The 19560-nt window shown below is 35.4% G+C and overlaps 1 protein-coding gene across 1 annotated transcript; it reads right to left on the bottom strand.

Moving 5' to 3' along the window:
* Positions 1 to 368: 368 nt before the first annotated feature.
* abhd11 (abhydrolase domain containing 11) lies at positions 369 to 10345 on the bottom strand. Its single transcript, XM_053478841.1, has 6 exons — positions 10110 to 10345; positions 6827 to 6962; positions 6094 to 6267; positions 5837 to 6007; positions 4789 to 4970; positions 369 to 3489 (listed from the first exon to the last, which is right to left on the bottom strand). The coding sequence occupies exons 1-6, from the start codon at positions 10238 to 10240 to the stop codon at positions 3354 to 3356; spliced, it is 930 nt and encodes a 309-aa protein (XP_053334816.1). The 5' UTR covers positions 10241 to 10345; the 3' UTR covers positions 369 to 3353.
* Positions 10346 to 19560: the final 9215 nt, after the last annotated feature.

The raw sequence follows: 19560 nt of genomic DNA, 5'->3' as shown, positions 1-19560 counted from the left end.
TTTGAGCTACAAATCGAACTAGCTCCTAACACAAGGCTGGATTCCTTTCTAATTTTAGGACCTATGGTTTATTCTTTTCACCTATGGCTACATAGTACTGCTAAGACTTTAATTTCACCGGTTAATTACACTAACTGTCGGTCACGCTTAGTCACCAGCTCCGTCAGGCACAGAAGATTGTGTTGGTGGGGCAAAATAATTAGTTAAATAAACAAACATTAATCTGTTGACAGTAGATGGTGTCTGTGGAACTGTTGCATAAGTGCCCAAATGCTTAAGATGTCACAGCCATACAGATATTCAGTGTAACAGCACTCCTTTTTGTGTGATATTGCTTTAAAAAAAGTATAAATGACATGACACCATCACTGTTCTCAAAACCTGTATATTTATTTAGTTGGACACACACTCACATTAAAAAATGAAAATAAAACAATCAGCATGCAATGACAACATCCTCACAAATCGACTTCAAGTTTTATAAGATAACACAAAATCAAAATAACACAAAAACATTAACAGGATCACTTCACCTGCGCAAATAAGCGCCGGTGCAAGAGCTTGGCCCCAAGTATCGCTTTTTGCAATGACCAGTGCAGCGATTCTGTGCAGCATCTCATTCTACATCTGTGGGTTAATTGTAGACATCAATTATGAACATGAACCAGAAAGTTAATGGTCCTTATTTGTTAGATTTAATAAACTTGGCAAACTATAACCCAAGTATTATGTTCTATATTACATTCTGTTTGTGGTACAGTCAGTCACGAATGAAAGAACCATATACATCCATATACAGTATAAGTGTAATGTATTGTGCTTTAAATACTGGTTACCAAAAAAAAAGCACAAAAAAAACAAAAACACAAACTAATCAGTTAGATGAACCATAGTAATGCACACAAGACATCAACAACAAGACATTTTTGTGAGAACATAATCCATGATTAAATTTATCCACAAGGACCATAAGCTCTGGTCTCTAATGTTCCACACAAACAAAGCAAAGTTTCAAGTATTTCACCAATTACACAACTAATATCTAATACGTTATGAGTATTATATGGCAATAAAAATGACTGAAAGGGAAATGTCACATTTGTCCCTGAAATGGAATGGATACAATCAATTAAAGCTGCTTTGTTAAGAAAAGTCCACAGCTTTAGTAATGTGTAAAGGCAAAGCATTCTGTCATCAAGACACCAAGATTGTTCGCATTTCATATAGGCTTTAAAGAAAGAATCATTATACATCTTTCAAAATAAAAATCCATTATAGTGCTAGTTATATATTACTTTGCTACGAAAAATATTTGGGAAAATACACATTTCCTAGTTAATTTACACACTCGAAATACAACCCATCTACTACAAACAACTGGCAGTTTAAGTACCTACTACAGTGTTTAACCATGATCCATCTACATGGTTATCACATACTGTATGTGGACTTCAATCTGGGAAAACACACCAAACTTTTGGTATTTAATTCTGCAGCATGTTTTATATATTCCATACATTTTCATATATTTCTAAACATACAGTATACTGTAGGATTACACTAGAGAGTTACAAACAACTAACAGCCATAAAATATAACTATTTACTTCTGATTAATTCATGAATATCTTCAATATAGTTATATAAAATGCATTTTAGTCACAAAAGACAGACACATCCATGATGACTTACAGGTGGCCACATATGACACAGTTCTATAGGACCTGATGAAGAAATACTTTCTAAGTATAATAACCGGCAGCATAGCTCTTAGAAATTAAAGGATTTTATTTACATAAAGTATGGTACTTTTGGTTAAAAGATCAGTTCAGACACAACTCAGGTTTAAACAATTTCCCCTAAGACAGTGAAGTCAGTTTGAAAACTTGAGGCAGATTTAGACAAGTGTGCATGCATGAACAAATGAAAAAATTTTTAGCTAATCACTAGACACATAAAAACTCCAGTGTGCTGCTTGGAAACCTTGGAGACACATAAAAGCTGCTTTATGTGCTTGGAAACCTTACTGGCCAGTTTAAAAAGACCATGACCATCTTCTTAAATCTTGTACCTTATTAGTACTAATTAGGCTAAACAAACCAAAAAGAATGTTTATTTAGCACTTGTGAAACCAAAGAAGTGTCACCAAATTGTTGGCAAGCATTTCGGCAACAAGCTTTGCTGATCATGCAAGCTATAAATTTATAAAAAAAAATTCTTGACATGTTAAACCATAAGGTAATGTTTGAAAGGTGCTAGCCTTAAACGTATAGAAACATTTGCACTGCATTGATTTGTTTTGTCAACGTTTCCATATACCAGCATGATCCTAAAAACACTGTCAGTTCATCAATGTGCATGATGCCAACCTGGCGTCTGTAAACTATATTTAATCCAACCATGGATAAAAGAGGAAAATTGTGTAAATTCTTTTGCAAAAGCTCTGAACTTTCACCTTAACACATACCAATATTCCATTCTTATGACTACCAAAGTAAACAAGCAAGCGCACAACTGAAACCTCTACTAAATTTCACAAAATGCACAAGATGGCCAGAACTGGCAGTGCATCCAAAAACTAAATATAGAACAAGATGTCTAGATGTCTGCTGCAGTAGTGGTAGTCTCAGTGCTTATGTACGACAGTGAGGGGTTCATGTAAAATTAAAAACAGTGCCAAAAAGACAGGCCACTATTGCATAAGCATCTTTAGACATTCGATTAAATTAATTTAAACTAAACACATTATGAAATGTTATCTGAAAGTAACAGTAAAAGCAGATAAAGTGTTCACACAAAGCAAGACAAGAATAGAAAAGGAAGCGTTTAACTTTTTTTTTTTTTTTTTAAGGAAAGATTAGGAAGAATGACACCTACAGTTGGCTGTAATGTAACTTGCTGAGTTCCAACCACTGTTAAGCAACAAGGGAGACCAGCTAACCATCAGCTAATTCAGTGTGACCAAGTGTTGAAACAGTGCAACTGGATGGACAGTACTGTGCAATTGTCAAAGTCATCCTACAATTGTAATAAAATATTGTCTTACATGGCCACTTCAATGACCATTTTCTTTCTTTCTCGACCATTAAGGTAAAAAAAAAAAATCCATATAATGTTTAACTTTATAATTATTAAATATTATACAATATTTATGTGGCAACCTGGGAAACCCAAGATCTGGGTTTAAGAATTATTATAATACTAATTTCAATATCACTGAAGCTAATTTTATAGCATTTATAGTGATTTATACTTTTGCACAGTACTGCATGTATATTAAAAAGTCATGAACAAAAGATTTTTATAAAATAGAACTAAAACAAGGTTAACCTATGGACTAAGTCCGCCAGGGGACTAGGACTGCACGAATGTGACAAGAGAACTGATGAAGTCCAGAGGCTTGTCAGCATGGATCCAGTGACCGGCATCAGGGATGTACTGGATATCTGCATACGGAAAGAGCCGCTGGATTTCAGGGTAATCCTCAGAGCTGGAGAGATGAAGAAAGAAAAAGAACATTAAAGCCCAATCCCAATTCTACCCCTTACCCCTACACTTAGCCCTACCCCTCCGTTTGGCGTGTTCAAGTGAAGGGGTAGGGGTGTCTCATTTCTCTTTAGGTTGGAGGGGTAGGGGTAAGGGTAAGGGGAAGGGGCAGATAGCCCTCCAAACGAAGATTTTTCGGGACCTCACTTTAAACGAAGGGCTAAGCGAAATTTTCAAGATGGCTGCTCACTCGAGCAAGCAGACCCATATATGTAACAAATTTTTGCCATTAATAAGGATTTTTATGACAAGTTTTCATTATATGTATATTACCTTTAGTCTTGTGTTTGTGGTATTTTTCTGTAAAAAAACGTTTGCAAAAAAAATCGCTAAAGTTTGCTATTGGATAGCACCGATTACACGATATTATATATTATATTATATTATATATTATAAATATATTTTTATGTCATATACACTTTACTGCATGCTACAAACAATGAAAGTTCAGTAGCACGGCAGTTTGCCGAGCATTTGATAACGCATTGTTTGTTTTGCTTATGGCCATATGTGTACATGTAAATTAACGGATAGGTATGATGACGTATAACAGTGTTGTAGTGGTGTCTCATTTCTTAGGGGAAATATTTTAACCCCTTTCCCTTTCCACTTCATTTCAATAGGACAATGGGAAGGGGCGAGGGGTAGGGGAAGGGGTAGAAAATAGAATTGGGATTGGGCTTAAATATCAACTGTCTGGTGGTATTAGTTTCCCAGGATGAATTCTTAAATAAATTATATTCATGTCTCTTCCACAGAAAAAGTACCTCAAATTGCCATAAATTTAATAATTTACATAAGAAATCTTATTAAATTAAATTGATTGATAATTTACGGTACGATATAATGTATTGAAAAACTGCAACAAATTCAAAATGAGAACTGCCTCCAAAACTATGTAAAATAAGTTTCTTTTTTACCTTTAACAATTACATAAAAATGATGTATAGTATCTAATGACATTTAGTAGTGTGCCAAAAATTAAAACCTAGAAGTAAAAAAAGGGGACTGAAGATAGCAAGATAGTAACATTCGATGTTACATGTGTGATTTAATGGGGCATACAAACAAACAAATTATTAGCTTCAGGAGCACCAAAAAAAATTTAAATTTTCTAAATCCTTTAGAAATATAATATATTCTTCAGAGTTGTTTACTGTACTACATAGCTCACAGCAAAATATAACCTATATTAATATTATATTTATATATAATATTATATATATTTATATATTAATGTTACCTGAGGTATTCAGAGTTACTGCCACCCAGAAAGAGTGTCGGACCATCATAGGTTGTGTTAAACTCGGGGAATCCCATGAGATCCATCAGGTGATTTGAAATGGCCTCCAAATTAATTCTCCAGGCATAGTGTCCATTCTGCTCTACCAGATTAGTAAGGAGGAAATGCCGGACTGAGTGTTCCTGTGCACAAGGCCAGAAACAAGAGATTTAAAATGTACAATACAGGACATACTCACATACCTACTACCCACCATGCATGTTAAGACTAATGTGTGATGGGTTACAGTTTTACACAATACTCTATAATTAAAAATATATAATTTATATAAAATATAAAATTAAGTTATATATACATTTTTTATAGAATATTAGGTGCTTTAAACCGAGACCACAATCATGCCTTTTTTCACGTCTGAAACACTGGCCTCCAAGGAACCTTTTTTATTGCCCCTGACATGTGGAAATGGCTTAGAACGAGGTTAGGGGTGTACAGGGGATGTGGCAATAACTTCTAGCCGAGTTCCTGTATTGTGCAAGTATTGTGCAAGTGGAGCATTTACTTTTCCACTTTGGTGGTTAAACCAGGATGTATTTTTCATTAAAAGAAAGCAGTACTGAAGGACTTCCTGGGAGGCCAGAATTTCATACCTGAAGCAAGCGATCTGATCCTGGTTCGGGTATACAGAAAAAAAACTTTCTACCTTGATGGCATTCAAGCACTTCTAAACGCTGGGATAAGTGCATTAGTGTAGGAGGGGAATATATAGAGAAATAAAAGAAGTTTCCATGCTCATAACCGTGTTCTGTTATTCTGCACTATGAAAAGTCCCGGTCTGACTGGAATGGCCCTCGTAATAATAATAATAATAATAATTTATATAAAAAATAGACCAACATAATAAGACATGTTACACAATTAAATAATTAAAACCTTAAAATAAAGTGCACCAAGAATTAGATCTATGCATTTACGTACAGACACAAAAAACCCCTCAAAAGACTAAATGTTCACAAAGAAGACCAAGCAATAGAACCCACAATCTTACTTTAACATGATTTCGGAGCTGATCTTCAGCCAATCTGCGCGCAGTTGAGCGAGGAATGCTGCTAGGTACCTTCACCTCCTTCATAGCCTCGATATATCCTTTCATAAATATACGACCTGACGTCGGAACAGGACTGATGTCTACCACGACGAGACGCTCCACCAAACTGGGCTGCCATTCATGAAAAAGGGAAAATATGAACAAAATGTTTGACTTTTGTCTTTACGATTAAAACACATACTCAATTCAGAAAATACCTGTGACAACGCTGTAGTCATTGCAGTTTTACCACCCATGCTGTGCCCGATGAGAATACACTTTCCAATGTGCAGCTGGTTAAGCAGATGCTTTAAATCGTTAGACATTGCCTCGTAAGTCAAATCCGGGCTGTGTGCGCTATGGCCATGGTTACGTGCATCTACTGTCAGCACCTGACTGGACAAGGTACAGTTAGGACACGAGCAGGCATAACAAAAGCATGCTTTAAACTGGAGCATGGAATCAATACTACAGTTAATTTTTATACCACAGTACTGTTAAATTCTTGAATCTGTTATAAGAATGTGTTAATTAATTTTCTAGAACAGCAGCCTGGAAAATAACGCTGGCTGTAATTTAAATCACATGCTTATATTAAAAAGTGTATTCTAATGTGATACTATTTCTAAAGCTCCCGCTCATTCACAGGAATATGCACAGCACATACTCCACTTTATTTATTTAATATTTCAAGAACTAAGTTTTTTAAAGGCAAAATTTAACAGTGTTAAAAGTATGATCTGGGTTTTATCAATAAATTTTAAAAAATCCTTGCAAGTTGCAGTGGTATAAAAGGAATAAAGCACTTTTTGCATCAAATAATGTCACAACACTTCTTTATTGGTTATTTTCCCAAAACAGAAAACTATGCAGTGTTATGTTCCTGACAAAATAAAGGAAATTTTCATATCAAACTGTCAGCATGTGAGAAAATCATGTCCTCTCCCGTACCTTTCGGCCTGTCCTTTGCACCAGAGACTTCGCTATTGCGTGGAAGTTTGATTTGCTGCCAAACAAGCCATGCAGAAAGACAAGTGGAACACCGTCTTCTTTCCCGTCGTACACATCATAACTCAGGTTAACAGGGCTAGAACAAAACATACAGTATTATTACCTTGATTAAGTAACTCACAAACGAACTGAATATGATCTAACAATCGGCAATTTCTGTCTTCTATACTGTATATCCGACATTTTATCTCAGACACCTACAAAGTGTCTCAGCACCTGCACAAGCGCTGTGCACTTCAGCAACAATCAAATATGAACATACTATATTAGAACTAAACACATCCAACAAGTGACAGGATAATAATTTTTTAACAAATGCCTTTAAAAAAAACTGCTTGCAGAAGACATCGGGTGTGATAAAAGAAAACACCTAGAACAGCAGCCCGGAAAATAGCGCTGGCTGTAATTTAAATCACAATCTTATATTAAAGAGTGTATTCTAGAGTGGTACCATTTCTAAAGCTCCCGCTCATTAACAGGAACATGTACAGCACATACTCCACTTTATTTATTAATAATTCAAGAACCTTATTGTATTAAAGGCAAAATTTCAAAGTATTATCTGAGTTTTATTAATAAATAAATAAAATCTATGCAAGTTGCAGTGGTATAAAAGGAATAAAGCACTTCAAGACATGAAAAATGAGAATCAACTTTGGGTAATTTGTTAATTTCGCTTACATTTTTTAAATAAAATAATGTAAGTATAAATTTGCTGTTATGGACTAAATGATCCAATACAAAGCCTGTTACACAATGTTTTAACTGCTCATGGTTTACTAAAAACAAAACAATACATGATCATATAATTATAAGCAGTCAGAAACTACTTGCTGGAAATGACAACTCAGACTGGTGGTACATGGCCCTCATTTTTGCTGTTGCTTGATGTGTTTAAATGCGCAAAATTCACAAAAGTGTACAGCATGTCCAAACATTTCACAGGCCTGAATATTTTTTTTAATTCATACCGTGATCGTCTTTTCATGTTTCTTATAATCTCTTCCGCTGGTGTATTTGATATTGTGAATGCATGTTTTGCTGACTGGCACAGATCTTACATGTGAACAGGATGCATGAATGCCACAGGATGAATACCACAATGCCTGTCTGTGTTCCTTTTATTTCACGTGAGAACAATAGCTTGTACAAGGTTGTCTTGCATTTAGGACTAATGTTAACATCATAGTGGGGTATCTATAAAATATGTTTATACATTACTGTAGGAAAATTAATAACTAATTTTATGAAAGTCACATGTCTTAACCTTTACAGGCTATTAAGAAACAGGTCACTCCATACATAATTTTATTAAACGTTTTTCTTCTTTCTCCTTCTTTTTCCAGGCTATCCACCTTGCCAAAGCAAGACCAACACTTCTAAAGAAAACAGAAATAATGACTAGAATTAGGTTAATCTATCCACCTATCTATAAAAAAAAAAAATTTGGTTTGGCCTGCCACCAGTGTTTGTGGCAGCTGTGTGTGTGTCACAGCCTCCCTTGAATAATTTAACAGTAAGCAGTGTCATCATAAACTTTCATGTCATATTGTGATGTGGGCATGGTACGATCTGCTAACTTCTTAAAGCAGCAGTTCTTGATCCTGGTCCTGCATGTCTGTGCTATACATTTTACTGTTTTCCCTGCTCTACCACACACACTTTAATCAGAAAAGTCTGTCAATTAACTTATTAGTTAAATATTATTGGGAAAACAATAAAACCTGCAGGCCAGACAAAGAGTTTATCCAGGACCAGGGCAGAGAACCACACACTGCCTTAGAGGAATAACAAAAATACATGATTAACAAACACATTAACAGCAGACTAACTATGCAAATGGTCATAATATGGTAATAATACTGTAGTAAAAGAAGACTGAGGGAACATGTAGAGATGATTTGTGGAAAAGCAGATAAAGAATTTTTCACATTTACATTCATATTAAAAGTTCAGTTTGGCCACACTGTATTATCATTCTGTTCAAGACTACTGTTTTCCCAGTCACTGCTGTGTAGAACATGTTGCACCAGTTTATTCGTACTTACAGTGCAAGCAAAAATGGATGTCTCACTTATGATTTTCACAAAAGAAGAGCAGCGACATGTTTTTTTTTTGCGGTTTGGTGTGGGTGTACATTTATCAATACATTGCACGCAGTATGGAAAATTGCTTTGTCGCAAAGAAATGCGTTTCATTGGATTTTCACATGTTTGGACCCCTGAAAGCAGCCCTGTGAGGTTGAAGATTCACTTGAAGTGAAGACAACGGTGCAATTGTGTCTCGCAGCTGAGCCAAAAACATTTTTCAACAAAAGAATACGACAGCTTGTTGACAGATGCACAAAATGAATTAAGAGTCTATGAGATTTGGTTGAAAAATTATGTATTTGTATTTTCTAAAAGTTTAAAATGAACTAAAACAAATTCTACAGCAAACGTGCAAATCATTTTTAAAGCACCATTGTAATAATGGCATTATAACATGTTTCAGGGTAGTCTCACTACTGAAAATAATAAAGCTGTTCTGTGTTTCCTGTGGAGTGAGCATGGCTAAAGCTAAAGGAGAAGTGAGAATAAAATAAATAAAACCCCACTTCATTATTTTTAACCTCACAACCGCAGTCTGTTACTGTACCCTGAGAAAACCCACCCCAAGCACTCCATACAGGAATCGAACCCTGACCCTGGAGGTGCAAGGTGACAGCCCTAACCACAAAGACATCATGCTGTCTGTTACTGGGTACCGAGATTGTAAGAGAAGGTACAAGGCATGTGGTCTTGATTGAGCAAACAAGCAAGGTAAACAAACAACAACAACAGAAAAAAAAAAGAATAACACCACTTTGTATTCAAAGGGTCAACCTCAAATAGATTGAATTATTTTACAGTCAGATTAGAAGAAATGCACAGAAATCTTTAATTTAATTTATTACTTAAGCTGGGGTAAATTATTTCCAATATTAATATAACATAATTTTATAGAATAATCAATAGAATTTTGTACAAATGTGCTGCATAAATAACGGTCTTATCTCTGACACAGAAGCTAGCAGGTTGACTAGCTAGGACGTGAATGCGCTTTATTTTTAAACTAGCTAGCAAATAATAAACTATTTACGAAGTGAACTATCTGTTGTGTCAAACAGTCTTATTGAAGTCAACACACGCGGCATTTAAGCCTTAAAGAAGAGAATATTCAGTGTTATAGTCAGGGAGGTGACCTGGTGGAGGTAGCAGTGCTGTCTCTCAGCGCCCCGTCCAGCCGCGACACCCCGCTACAGCAACGCTGAGCTCCGGCTACAGAAAGCCTGGCGGATAATCCTCTGGTTAACACACGACACAGGGCGCTCATGGCGGGGCTCACACATGGACACTATAGCGGAGCTGACGGGAAACGTTCATTTAAATTCACTTCACACGTTTTCACAATGACGTTCAGCGTGTGTATACAGGAGACGTCGACCTCCAGCTGACTCATACGTCATGACGTCATGACGCCGTGCGTCGAAAAGGACGCTCTGCCCTTTGTTCAAAGAAATCAGCATCACTCTGGAAAGATATTTTTTAAAGTGAATTATTTCGGAAAAGACTTTATATATTCCGTTATTTAGGAAATACCTAAATATGAAATAAAAAAAAAAGAATAATTCTTAGTGGAACATAGGGCCCTTCACTCGACTACTGTATACTGCCATACTTCTTGATTATTCTTTTTATCTTATTTTTTCTTTTTTGCTGTTGTTGTTGACCTAAATAGAACAGAATAGTGCAGTCCAAAGACATGCAGATTAGGCTAATTAGCATTCCCAAATTGTGTCTGTAGTGTGTGAATGAGAATCTTATAGTGGAGCTATAAGCTGATAGATGCTTAAGGAAGCAGAAGTGTATCAACTTTGGGCTTCCATGAATCACTTTGTTAGTTATGTGGTGGAAAATAATTCAATGTTCCAAAGAGCTCTAAGAAAATTGAACAGGGGAAAAATGCGACAGACTGTAGACTCTTGAATTATTGTTATAGTGTTATTTTATTATTATTATTATTATTATTATTATTATTATAGAAAAACCTTAGGGCGGCACCGTGCCATAGTAGTTAACGTGCACCTCCTCAGGTCTGTGTGCACAGAGTTTGTATGTTCTTCCTTTACCTGGCAAGTTTCCTCCAGTTATTTTGGTTTCTTCCCATAGCTCTATGACATGCAGATAATTCAAATTTGGCATGTGTGTGTGTGAACATTTACAATAAAATACAATAATACCAATTACACAATGTAGAATAAGAAAATCTAATCTTAAGCATTATACTGTACATATACACAAACACATACACTGATCAAGCAAGGAAAACCTGTGAACCAGTGACAGGGTCACGGATGGCCAAAGCTCACTGATGCACATAGGGAGCAAAGGCCGGCCTGTGTAGTCCGATCTAATGTAAAAGCTGCTGTAGCTCTAATTGTTGAAAAGGATGCATTACTGTTTTGGTGGCAAAAGGGGCGACCTACTCAGTGGTAAGAAGGTGGTCATAATGTGATGGCTAATCAGTGTGTGTGTGTGTGTGTGTGTGTGTATTTGTGCCTTAATTTTAAAAAGTAGACATTGCAATGACATCCCTCTCTTTCTTAAAAGTAAAATTAAAAGTACTTAATATCTATTTTAACTCATTTTATTTTTTTAAAGAAGAAGAGTTTTGTTTTCTTACTAAATCTGTCATATTCTTTCACACTTTATTGATGGTAAAACTGTATAGATGACTTGTACAGAATTGTTTTTAGTTTATAATTGGGCTGTATTTGCTGCTAGATGCTTAAGATAACAGGAGGGTATCAAAGTTAGGCATCCATGAATCACTCTATTAGTTATGTGGTGGACAAAAATTTATTGTCCTAAGGAACTGAACAAGAAAATGAATGCTAAAAACTGTAGATTATAAACTCTTAAATTATTGTTATAATAGGCTTTTTATTATTCCAGAAAAACCTTAGGGTGGCACCTTGGCTTAGTGTTCAGCGCTGTCGCCTTACAATCTCCCGGAGCTGGGTTTGGTTACCACCTCAGGTCTGTGTACATGGAGTTTGCATGTTCTCCCTGTGCTTGGTGGGTTTCCTCTGGTTAATCTGGTTTCTTCTTACAGTTCAAAGACATGCAGATTATGTTAATTGCTATTCAAATATCTGTGTGTCTGACCTACGATGGATTGGCACCCTGTCCAGGGTATAAGACCCCTCATAGCCAAAGTCGATAGGCTCCAGGCCCTTGTAACATTCTAGTGGATAAGTGGTACAGAAGATATAAAACCTCAGCTTCCCAATTATTTGTTTAACCACCAGAACCAATATGCGGGACATACGATCCAGTGGTGAATATGAGCAGTGTCTGTGAATATCTATCTATCTATCTATCTATCTATCTATCTATCTATCTATCTATCTATCTATCTATCTATCTATCTATCTATCTATCTATCTATCTATCTATCTATCTATCTATCTATCTATCTATCTATCTATCTATCTATCTATCTATCTATCTATCTATCTATCTATCTATCTATCTATCTATCTATCTATCTATCTATCTATCTATCTATCTATCTATCTATCTATCTATCTATCTATCTATCTATCTATCTATCTATCTATCTATCTATCTATCTATCTATCTATCTATCTATCTATCTATCTATCTATACATCTATACATCCATCCAACCCATCCATCCATCCATTCATCTATCTATTTATCTATCTATTTCATTAATGGTAAAATTGTACAGATGACTTATTGTGCACAGTTGTTTAGTATAGTTCTCCTCTAGAACTAAGGGAATCAAACGTAGTCAGTGCTGCTGTGGCTAAAGCGAAAAGTTTAAACACAAGGCAAATGCGCATGTATTTAACTAACGTGCACAGATCCCTGTCCTCAAAACCACTGAGGCCCCAACTCCTCACCCACCAACTCTGACCTCATGAATACCCTCCCCCAGAGCCACTCCCCTAGTGGAAAGACTTTTAGGATGGGCGCTAGTTATTATAATAGCAAAGGGAGATTAAATCTGCAATGAGACCTTACAAGCCCATTTAACACGGGCATGACTGCTCATGTGTCCACGTCAAACTAGTTTTGTCCTAATGTTATAGTTCAAAGATAATTTTAGAGATTTATCCTGCACTTTTTTGCATTTTCCCTGCTATAATACACCTGGCCCATATCAGCTAATTACCAGCTTTACTGAGGTTAAAAGGGTGTGTTACAATAAATAAGCCACTCCTGCACCATGCAAAAGAACCTGCTCTATCCTATTCACTCTTCTATGTACTGTTGGGCTCTTGTTTAGAAGTTTAAAGAGTGTGGTTTAAATAAATAATTATGCAAAGATTATGCAATAATAACTACAATATTTCACTATTCACCTTACAGTATATTCACTTTTGTGCCTAATCCGCATTGCGGTTTATTCCAAACAAGTACAAGTATTTTTACACTAAATCCCTTAGTTCAAGTTAAGGTCAACTGTAGAGCTACATTCTAGGCGATCGTCTACTGCATACATTGTGCAACAGTTTAATGGCGAAGGCTTACATATATGGTGTGATGGCCAGGTATCCACAACCTTTTAGCCACATAATAAGTGTATGTGTGCATGTGCACCAAGTGGTGGCACCAGAGACCATGATTTCAGCATGTCACCATTTATTTGTTACAGGCAAAAGTAACAACTAATTTACTGCCTAATAATTAAAATATATATACACTACCGTTCAAAAGTTTGGGGTCATTTGCAAATTTCTTTGTTTTTGTTTAATGATTTATTTTCTACATTCTACAACAATACTGGGGATTTCAAAACTATATATGGAATATATAGGTAATTAGGAATAAGGTAATTACGTAAAAACAACAAAAACAACAGTTAGTTGTTATTTTAAGACACAGAGGTCAGCCTTTCTGTAATAGTTCTTGCAAGAACAGTATTGTCAAGTGTATTTGCAAAATCCGTCAAGCACCATAATGAAACTGGCTCTCATGAAGGCCATCCCAGGAGGGTGAGACCAAAATCTGTAGCAGACGAGAAGTTAATTTAGAGTTATCAGCCTGAAAAATGACCAATTAACAGCAACACAGATAAGAGGCGTTATGAAGTCTTTACAGAGCATAAGTAGCAGAAACATCTCACCATTAACTGTTCAAAGGAGATTAATGCATTGTTATATACATTATATATATATATATATATATATATATATATATATATATATATATATATATATATATATGTACACTCACCTAAAGGATTATTAGGAACACCTGTTCAATTTCTCATTAATGCAATTATCTAATCAACCAATCACATGGCAGTTGCTTCAATGAATTTAGGGGTGTGGTCCTGGTCAAGACAGTCTCCTGAACTCCAAACTGAATGTCAGAATGAGAAAGAAAGGTGATTTAAGCAATTTTGAGCGTGGCATGGTTGTTGGTGCCAGACGGGCCGGTCTGAGTATTTCACAATCTGCTCAGTTACTGGGATTTTCACGCATAACCATTTCTAGGGTTTACAAAGAATGGTGTGAAAAGGGAAAAACATCCAGTATGCGGCAGTCCTGTGGGCGAAAATGCCTTGTTGATGCTAGAGGTCAGAGGAGAATGGGCCGACAGATTCAAACTGATAGAAGAGCAAGTTACAACCGAGGTATGCAGCAAAGCATTTGTGAAGCCACAATACGCACAACCTTGAGGCGGATGGGCTACAAAAGCAGAAGACCCCACCAGGTACCACTCATCTCCACTACAAATAGAAAAAAGAGGCTGGAATTTGCACGAGCTCACCAAAATTAGACAGTTGAAGACTGGAAAAACGTTGCCTGGTCCGATGAGTCTCGATTTCTGTTGAGACATTCAAATGGTAGAGTCAGAATGAGAACATGGATCCATCATGCCTTGTTACCACTGTGCAGGCTGGTGGTGTAATGTGTGGGGGATGTTTTCTTGGCACACTTTAGGAATCAATGCCACATATATATATATATATATATATGCGTATATATATGTATATATATGCACGTCATCTTGTAAATCTTAATTCATTTGTTCACTTTAAATGAATTTCTAAAGTTAAATATTTATTTTCTAATAGGCAGGCTGAGCATACTACACAAAGAGTGGACCATATTATTTAAAAGATTTCCTTGTTTTTTTTTTTTTTTTCCTGATTTGTTTATCAAAATCTGTAAAAGATAAAATCATTCTCTGAAATTTGAACTAGTTCCGTCTCATTGTTATAAAAAGCTACAATTTCTCTGTAAATTCCCCTTTTTGTCCTCGCTTATTATGTGGCCATGACAGAATTTTAATTGGGGCTTGTTGTAAAGGCTTGATTAAAAAAGTGATGCAGGGACTGCTGTGCTTGGTGCTACAGGCAACCCTGAAAAGAAACTTACATATATACACGATGTAGCCATGGTGAAATCTCAAACAGTGAAAGGCTTGAGTACAATTTAAAAAGAAAGCTTTCTATAGCTCTGGAAATGAAGGAACACCTCTGAATGATTAGGCATACCTGTCCACCTATCCAGTGTAGATCTAGACTCCCAGTCTCCATGGTCTCTATTGATCTGTACTGTAAATAAAGAAACCAGTCATTAAACCTGGCACAGAGACTATATTTTTGTTGATTTCCCCTTTAAGTAAATTTATCATTAATATTGACTAAATATTACATATAGAAATAAAAATTATTATCTCATATTCACTGTTAATGTAAATTAACACAGAAAGTGTTATACAACATTTTGATTAAAGGCTTCAATGATTTTTAATCACAATTATCCAAGGAAACACTAATACGAGAAAATTTTATTTTACATGAGCATGGATAAATTACACCAAGTTCCATTGTAGCCTAGACAAAAATTAATTGTTATCTCAGTTAATCAATTAATACTGTAAACTGTTGGTGCACTTTCTTACAAGAAGTCAGTTAAGCATTCTTGGCTTCTTAAAAAACAACCAGGGTTAGGGTCCTAGTTTTAATTTTGCACCTGTCTCTTTAAGGATGCAAATGCTTTTAAACAGAAGGCATCTTCAAGCAATCTTGTGTAGCTTTAATCAAAGAATGTAATGAACCATTAAAACTCATTTGGGCCTTAACGACAAATATGTACCTTTGATGGTTTTTTTATGATATATTACCATATTATTATAGTAATAATTATAATTATTATAATGATATAATGATATAATTATATAATTAGATTATAGTTTTAATGGTTGCACCTTTGAAAGTTTACTTATGGACAAAAAAAATGAGGCACTGTAAAAAAATATTCAAAAATCTAACATTAACCTAAAATGTGTAATCTGTAAACCTGAAATGTAATTCATAATTTTGTTGTTTATGAACACAGATAAGGTAAGGACAGACAAGAGAGACTAATTTCATAACATTATTTAAGAAAGCATACAAAAAATGCTGCCATTACAGCTGCAGGTATTTCAGGGTTATACATGATAAATCAAAGTATTCGACAATGTTTGGCTGCACCTGGACTTACAGGATTACAAGAAGGCTGGATCATGGGCTAGCGTCGACTCTCTATCATCGTCAACATAGTCTGAAATTAGAATTTCTGGTGCTAATGGTCACACTGATTATTTTTGTAGAATTGAACTCTCTTATTTACTTATTTATTGACAGACATAAATTTTATAAGACATCTATATGTGCAATGTTTTTTTTGAGTCTGCAAAGATCTGCATTGTGTACCCGCATATGCCAAGGAAGTTTATCCAGCATTTTCCTTGTAAACACAAAAGAGGTGTGTGGTGTTGTTCAATGAAAAATAATAATATTGATTACGCAACCAGAATGTTCGGGTATTATGAATGAACTTGGAGCACCCGTTTGCATATGTTAATCAATTTAAGCAAGGTTAGTATTTCTTTATTTTATTGTATTTCTATTAAAACTTTTTTTTTCATTTTTATTTATTAATTTTTTTTTTTTCGGAGCTTCATTTCACAGTTTCAGCCACAGTGATGCACAGAAAACTCACTGATCATAACACAAACAGTATCTGAAATGGAAAAGAGCCATCTGGGAGCTATAAGAGTCGGCTCTTAATGGTGAGTTAAGTCAAATGATCTGACTCACTGAAAAGATTCACAATGTGCAGTAGGCTCATGATGTCAAAGGCAAATTAGCACCTGCTGTGGTATCGGTCACATGACCTGGGGCTTTATCACCTGATCTTGTGTGTGTCTGTCTCACACCAAATAATAAAAAAACCCTCCTGTGTTAAGCACAAAAGCAGACAATAAAATTTTCCTCGGCTAAGATGGAACATTTCAAAATTCCATGTAATACTTTGGATTTTAAAATCTCTCCAATCCTGCAGCAAAACTGGGTGCACTTACTATATATAGGCCAAATTATATAGGTTCTGGGGTTTTGAATATCTGATAACAGGAATTCAGTAGCATAGTTTCCCTCATAGGATTAGAATGTTTCTTCCTTATTCTGGAAAAAAAAAATATGTTTTTTTACACTTTTTTTATACTCATTACTGATTCACTGGAAGTCATTACACATTCACATGAATCCACAAGCATAACCTTTCTCGGAATTTTATATGAACTGGGAAAGTAAAAGAGTGGAGCATCTTGGCAAGCTCACCCAAATGAATGAAGACCTATGCATTGCATTTCTGATTTTTGAAAGCAAAAAAAAAAAAAAAACATTTTTTTAATGAAACATGAAAGCTAAACATTTGTATAAGGACTAGAAAAGTATGTAATGTGCTACACTCAAGTGAGTGTGAGACAGCTGAAGTGCAAAACAAAGAGCATGTAATCAGTCACTTTTTACCTTTTTTTAGTTGTTAAACTCTAAAGATTATTAGCAGGGGTTTTAATCAGTTGTACATTACACTTTGAACTTTGGTAAATACACTTCTTCAGTATTCTGCACACTTCAGGGGAAAAAGGGAGCAAATTTGTTTAAATAGCTGTGAAGCAGTGAAGTAACTGGGTTGGTTCAGCTCTACTGGGAGATTAAGGAGCTATTTTACCATAAAGTACATATTTACAGTATACGTATTTTGTTACTCTGTTCTCAAGCTTTAACTTCTGAAGGTATTGTAGACTTACTTGCCATACCTTTAGGGGATAACTTTAGGAAGATGTAAATGATAAGCTGTCTAAGGCTGGGTCGCATTGTTTTTTTTTTTTAGAAATCAGAAATCCAATATGAGGTGAGAAAGACTTAACAAAGCAAGGAGACATAGATCCATAGACAGAGGGACAGAATCAATTAGTTCATAGAAAGTCACTATCTGCTTAAGAAAAAATGTAATACATTTCACAAAATTTTGTGTGATTGTGTTTGAACATCTAAACATGCATTTCAACATGGTAGTTTATGAAATAGTGCAAAGGAACATGTGGAAAACCCTATGTGAAACAAATTAACTGTGTTTTAAAACATTACATAATAATAATAAAAATAATAAGAAGAAGAAGCAGAAATGATTCACATGTAATTATTTATACACATGTCAAAAAGATCACTGAAGCACATGCAATATACAATATAGGAAAATCATCACATGTTTGAAAAATATATAAGGCATAATATGTGAAGTGTCTTAAAACCATGGGTAAGGTTCTTACAGTATATGAATCACTGTGTGCTTTTTCTGCAATAAAACATCAATAGAGCCAGTCCTTTTAGAGGGCAATGCAAAATTAAAACCAAACAGAATCAATCAAAACAATGTTTACTAGCAAGCTTGAGTAATTTAGTAATTACTTTATAGTAACTGTAATAAAATATCTTTATTACACTTGCCATATCCAATAGCAAATACTCTCCTTCGGTATTCTTCCCACTTTAAAAAAGGTTTGTTTAAAGAGGTGGGAAGTACTGAAGAAACTGGATTGGTTTGCTCTGTACAAATGAGTCAGGAAAGCGATGTTAGTGATAATAGAAATTGCAGGGTGGGACTCTCAGACTAATCAGAATCTGAGGCGCTGTAACCGCCTCGCTGCTTCATTGTCACTGCTTGAATCCTCAGCTTGGTTACTATCTGTGCTGAGTTTTGCATGTTGTCACCATGCCTTATTGCAAGGCTTGTCCCGAGAGAGCTGGTGTAGATGCAGGCGTTTAGTTCAACAAAGCAGAAGCCACAGGTTTTTATTCTTATTTAGTTTTAAAACAATAAATGTCTGCTTGAGTAGGAAATTATTCAAGCTATTGTGTTTTATGGTAGCTTATACACTATAGGGACAAAAGTATTTGGCCAAACCTACGTACGCTGACATAATGACACAATGACAATGAGTGTTTTTGTGGAAATTCATGCTGTAGAGCATTCATGAGCTCAGGCACTGATGTTGGAATGAGAAGGCCGGGCTTGCAATCTCCGTTCCACTTCATCCCAAAGGTCAAGGCTCCGTGTTAGGGCCAGTCAAGTTCTTCCACATGGATCTTATAAAACCAAGTCTTTATAGTCTTTGCTTTGTGCACAGGGGCACAGTCATGTTGAAATAGAAAAGGACCTTTACCAAACTGTTGCCACAAAGTTGGAAGCATAGCATTGTCCAAGATGTCTTGTTATGCTGAAGCATTGAGATTGCCCCTCACTGGGGATATGGGGCCTGATTAAAACAACTGAAA

The sequence above is a fragment of the Clarias gariepinus genome, chromosome 19, assembly GCF_024256425.1.
Source record: "Clarias gariepinus isolate MV-2021 ecotype Netherlands chromosome 19, CGAR_prim_01v2, whole genome shotgun sequence".
Lineage (NCBI taxonomy): Eukaryota > Metazoa > Chordata > Actinopteri > Siluriformes > Clariidae > Clarias > Clarias gariepinus.
This window is presented reverse-complemented; position numbering and strand designations above follow the sequence as displayed.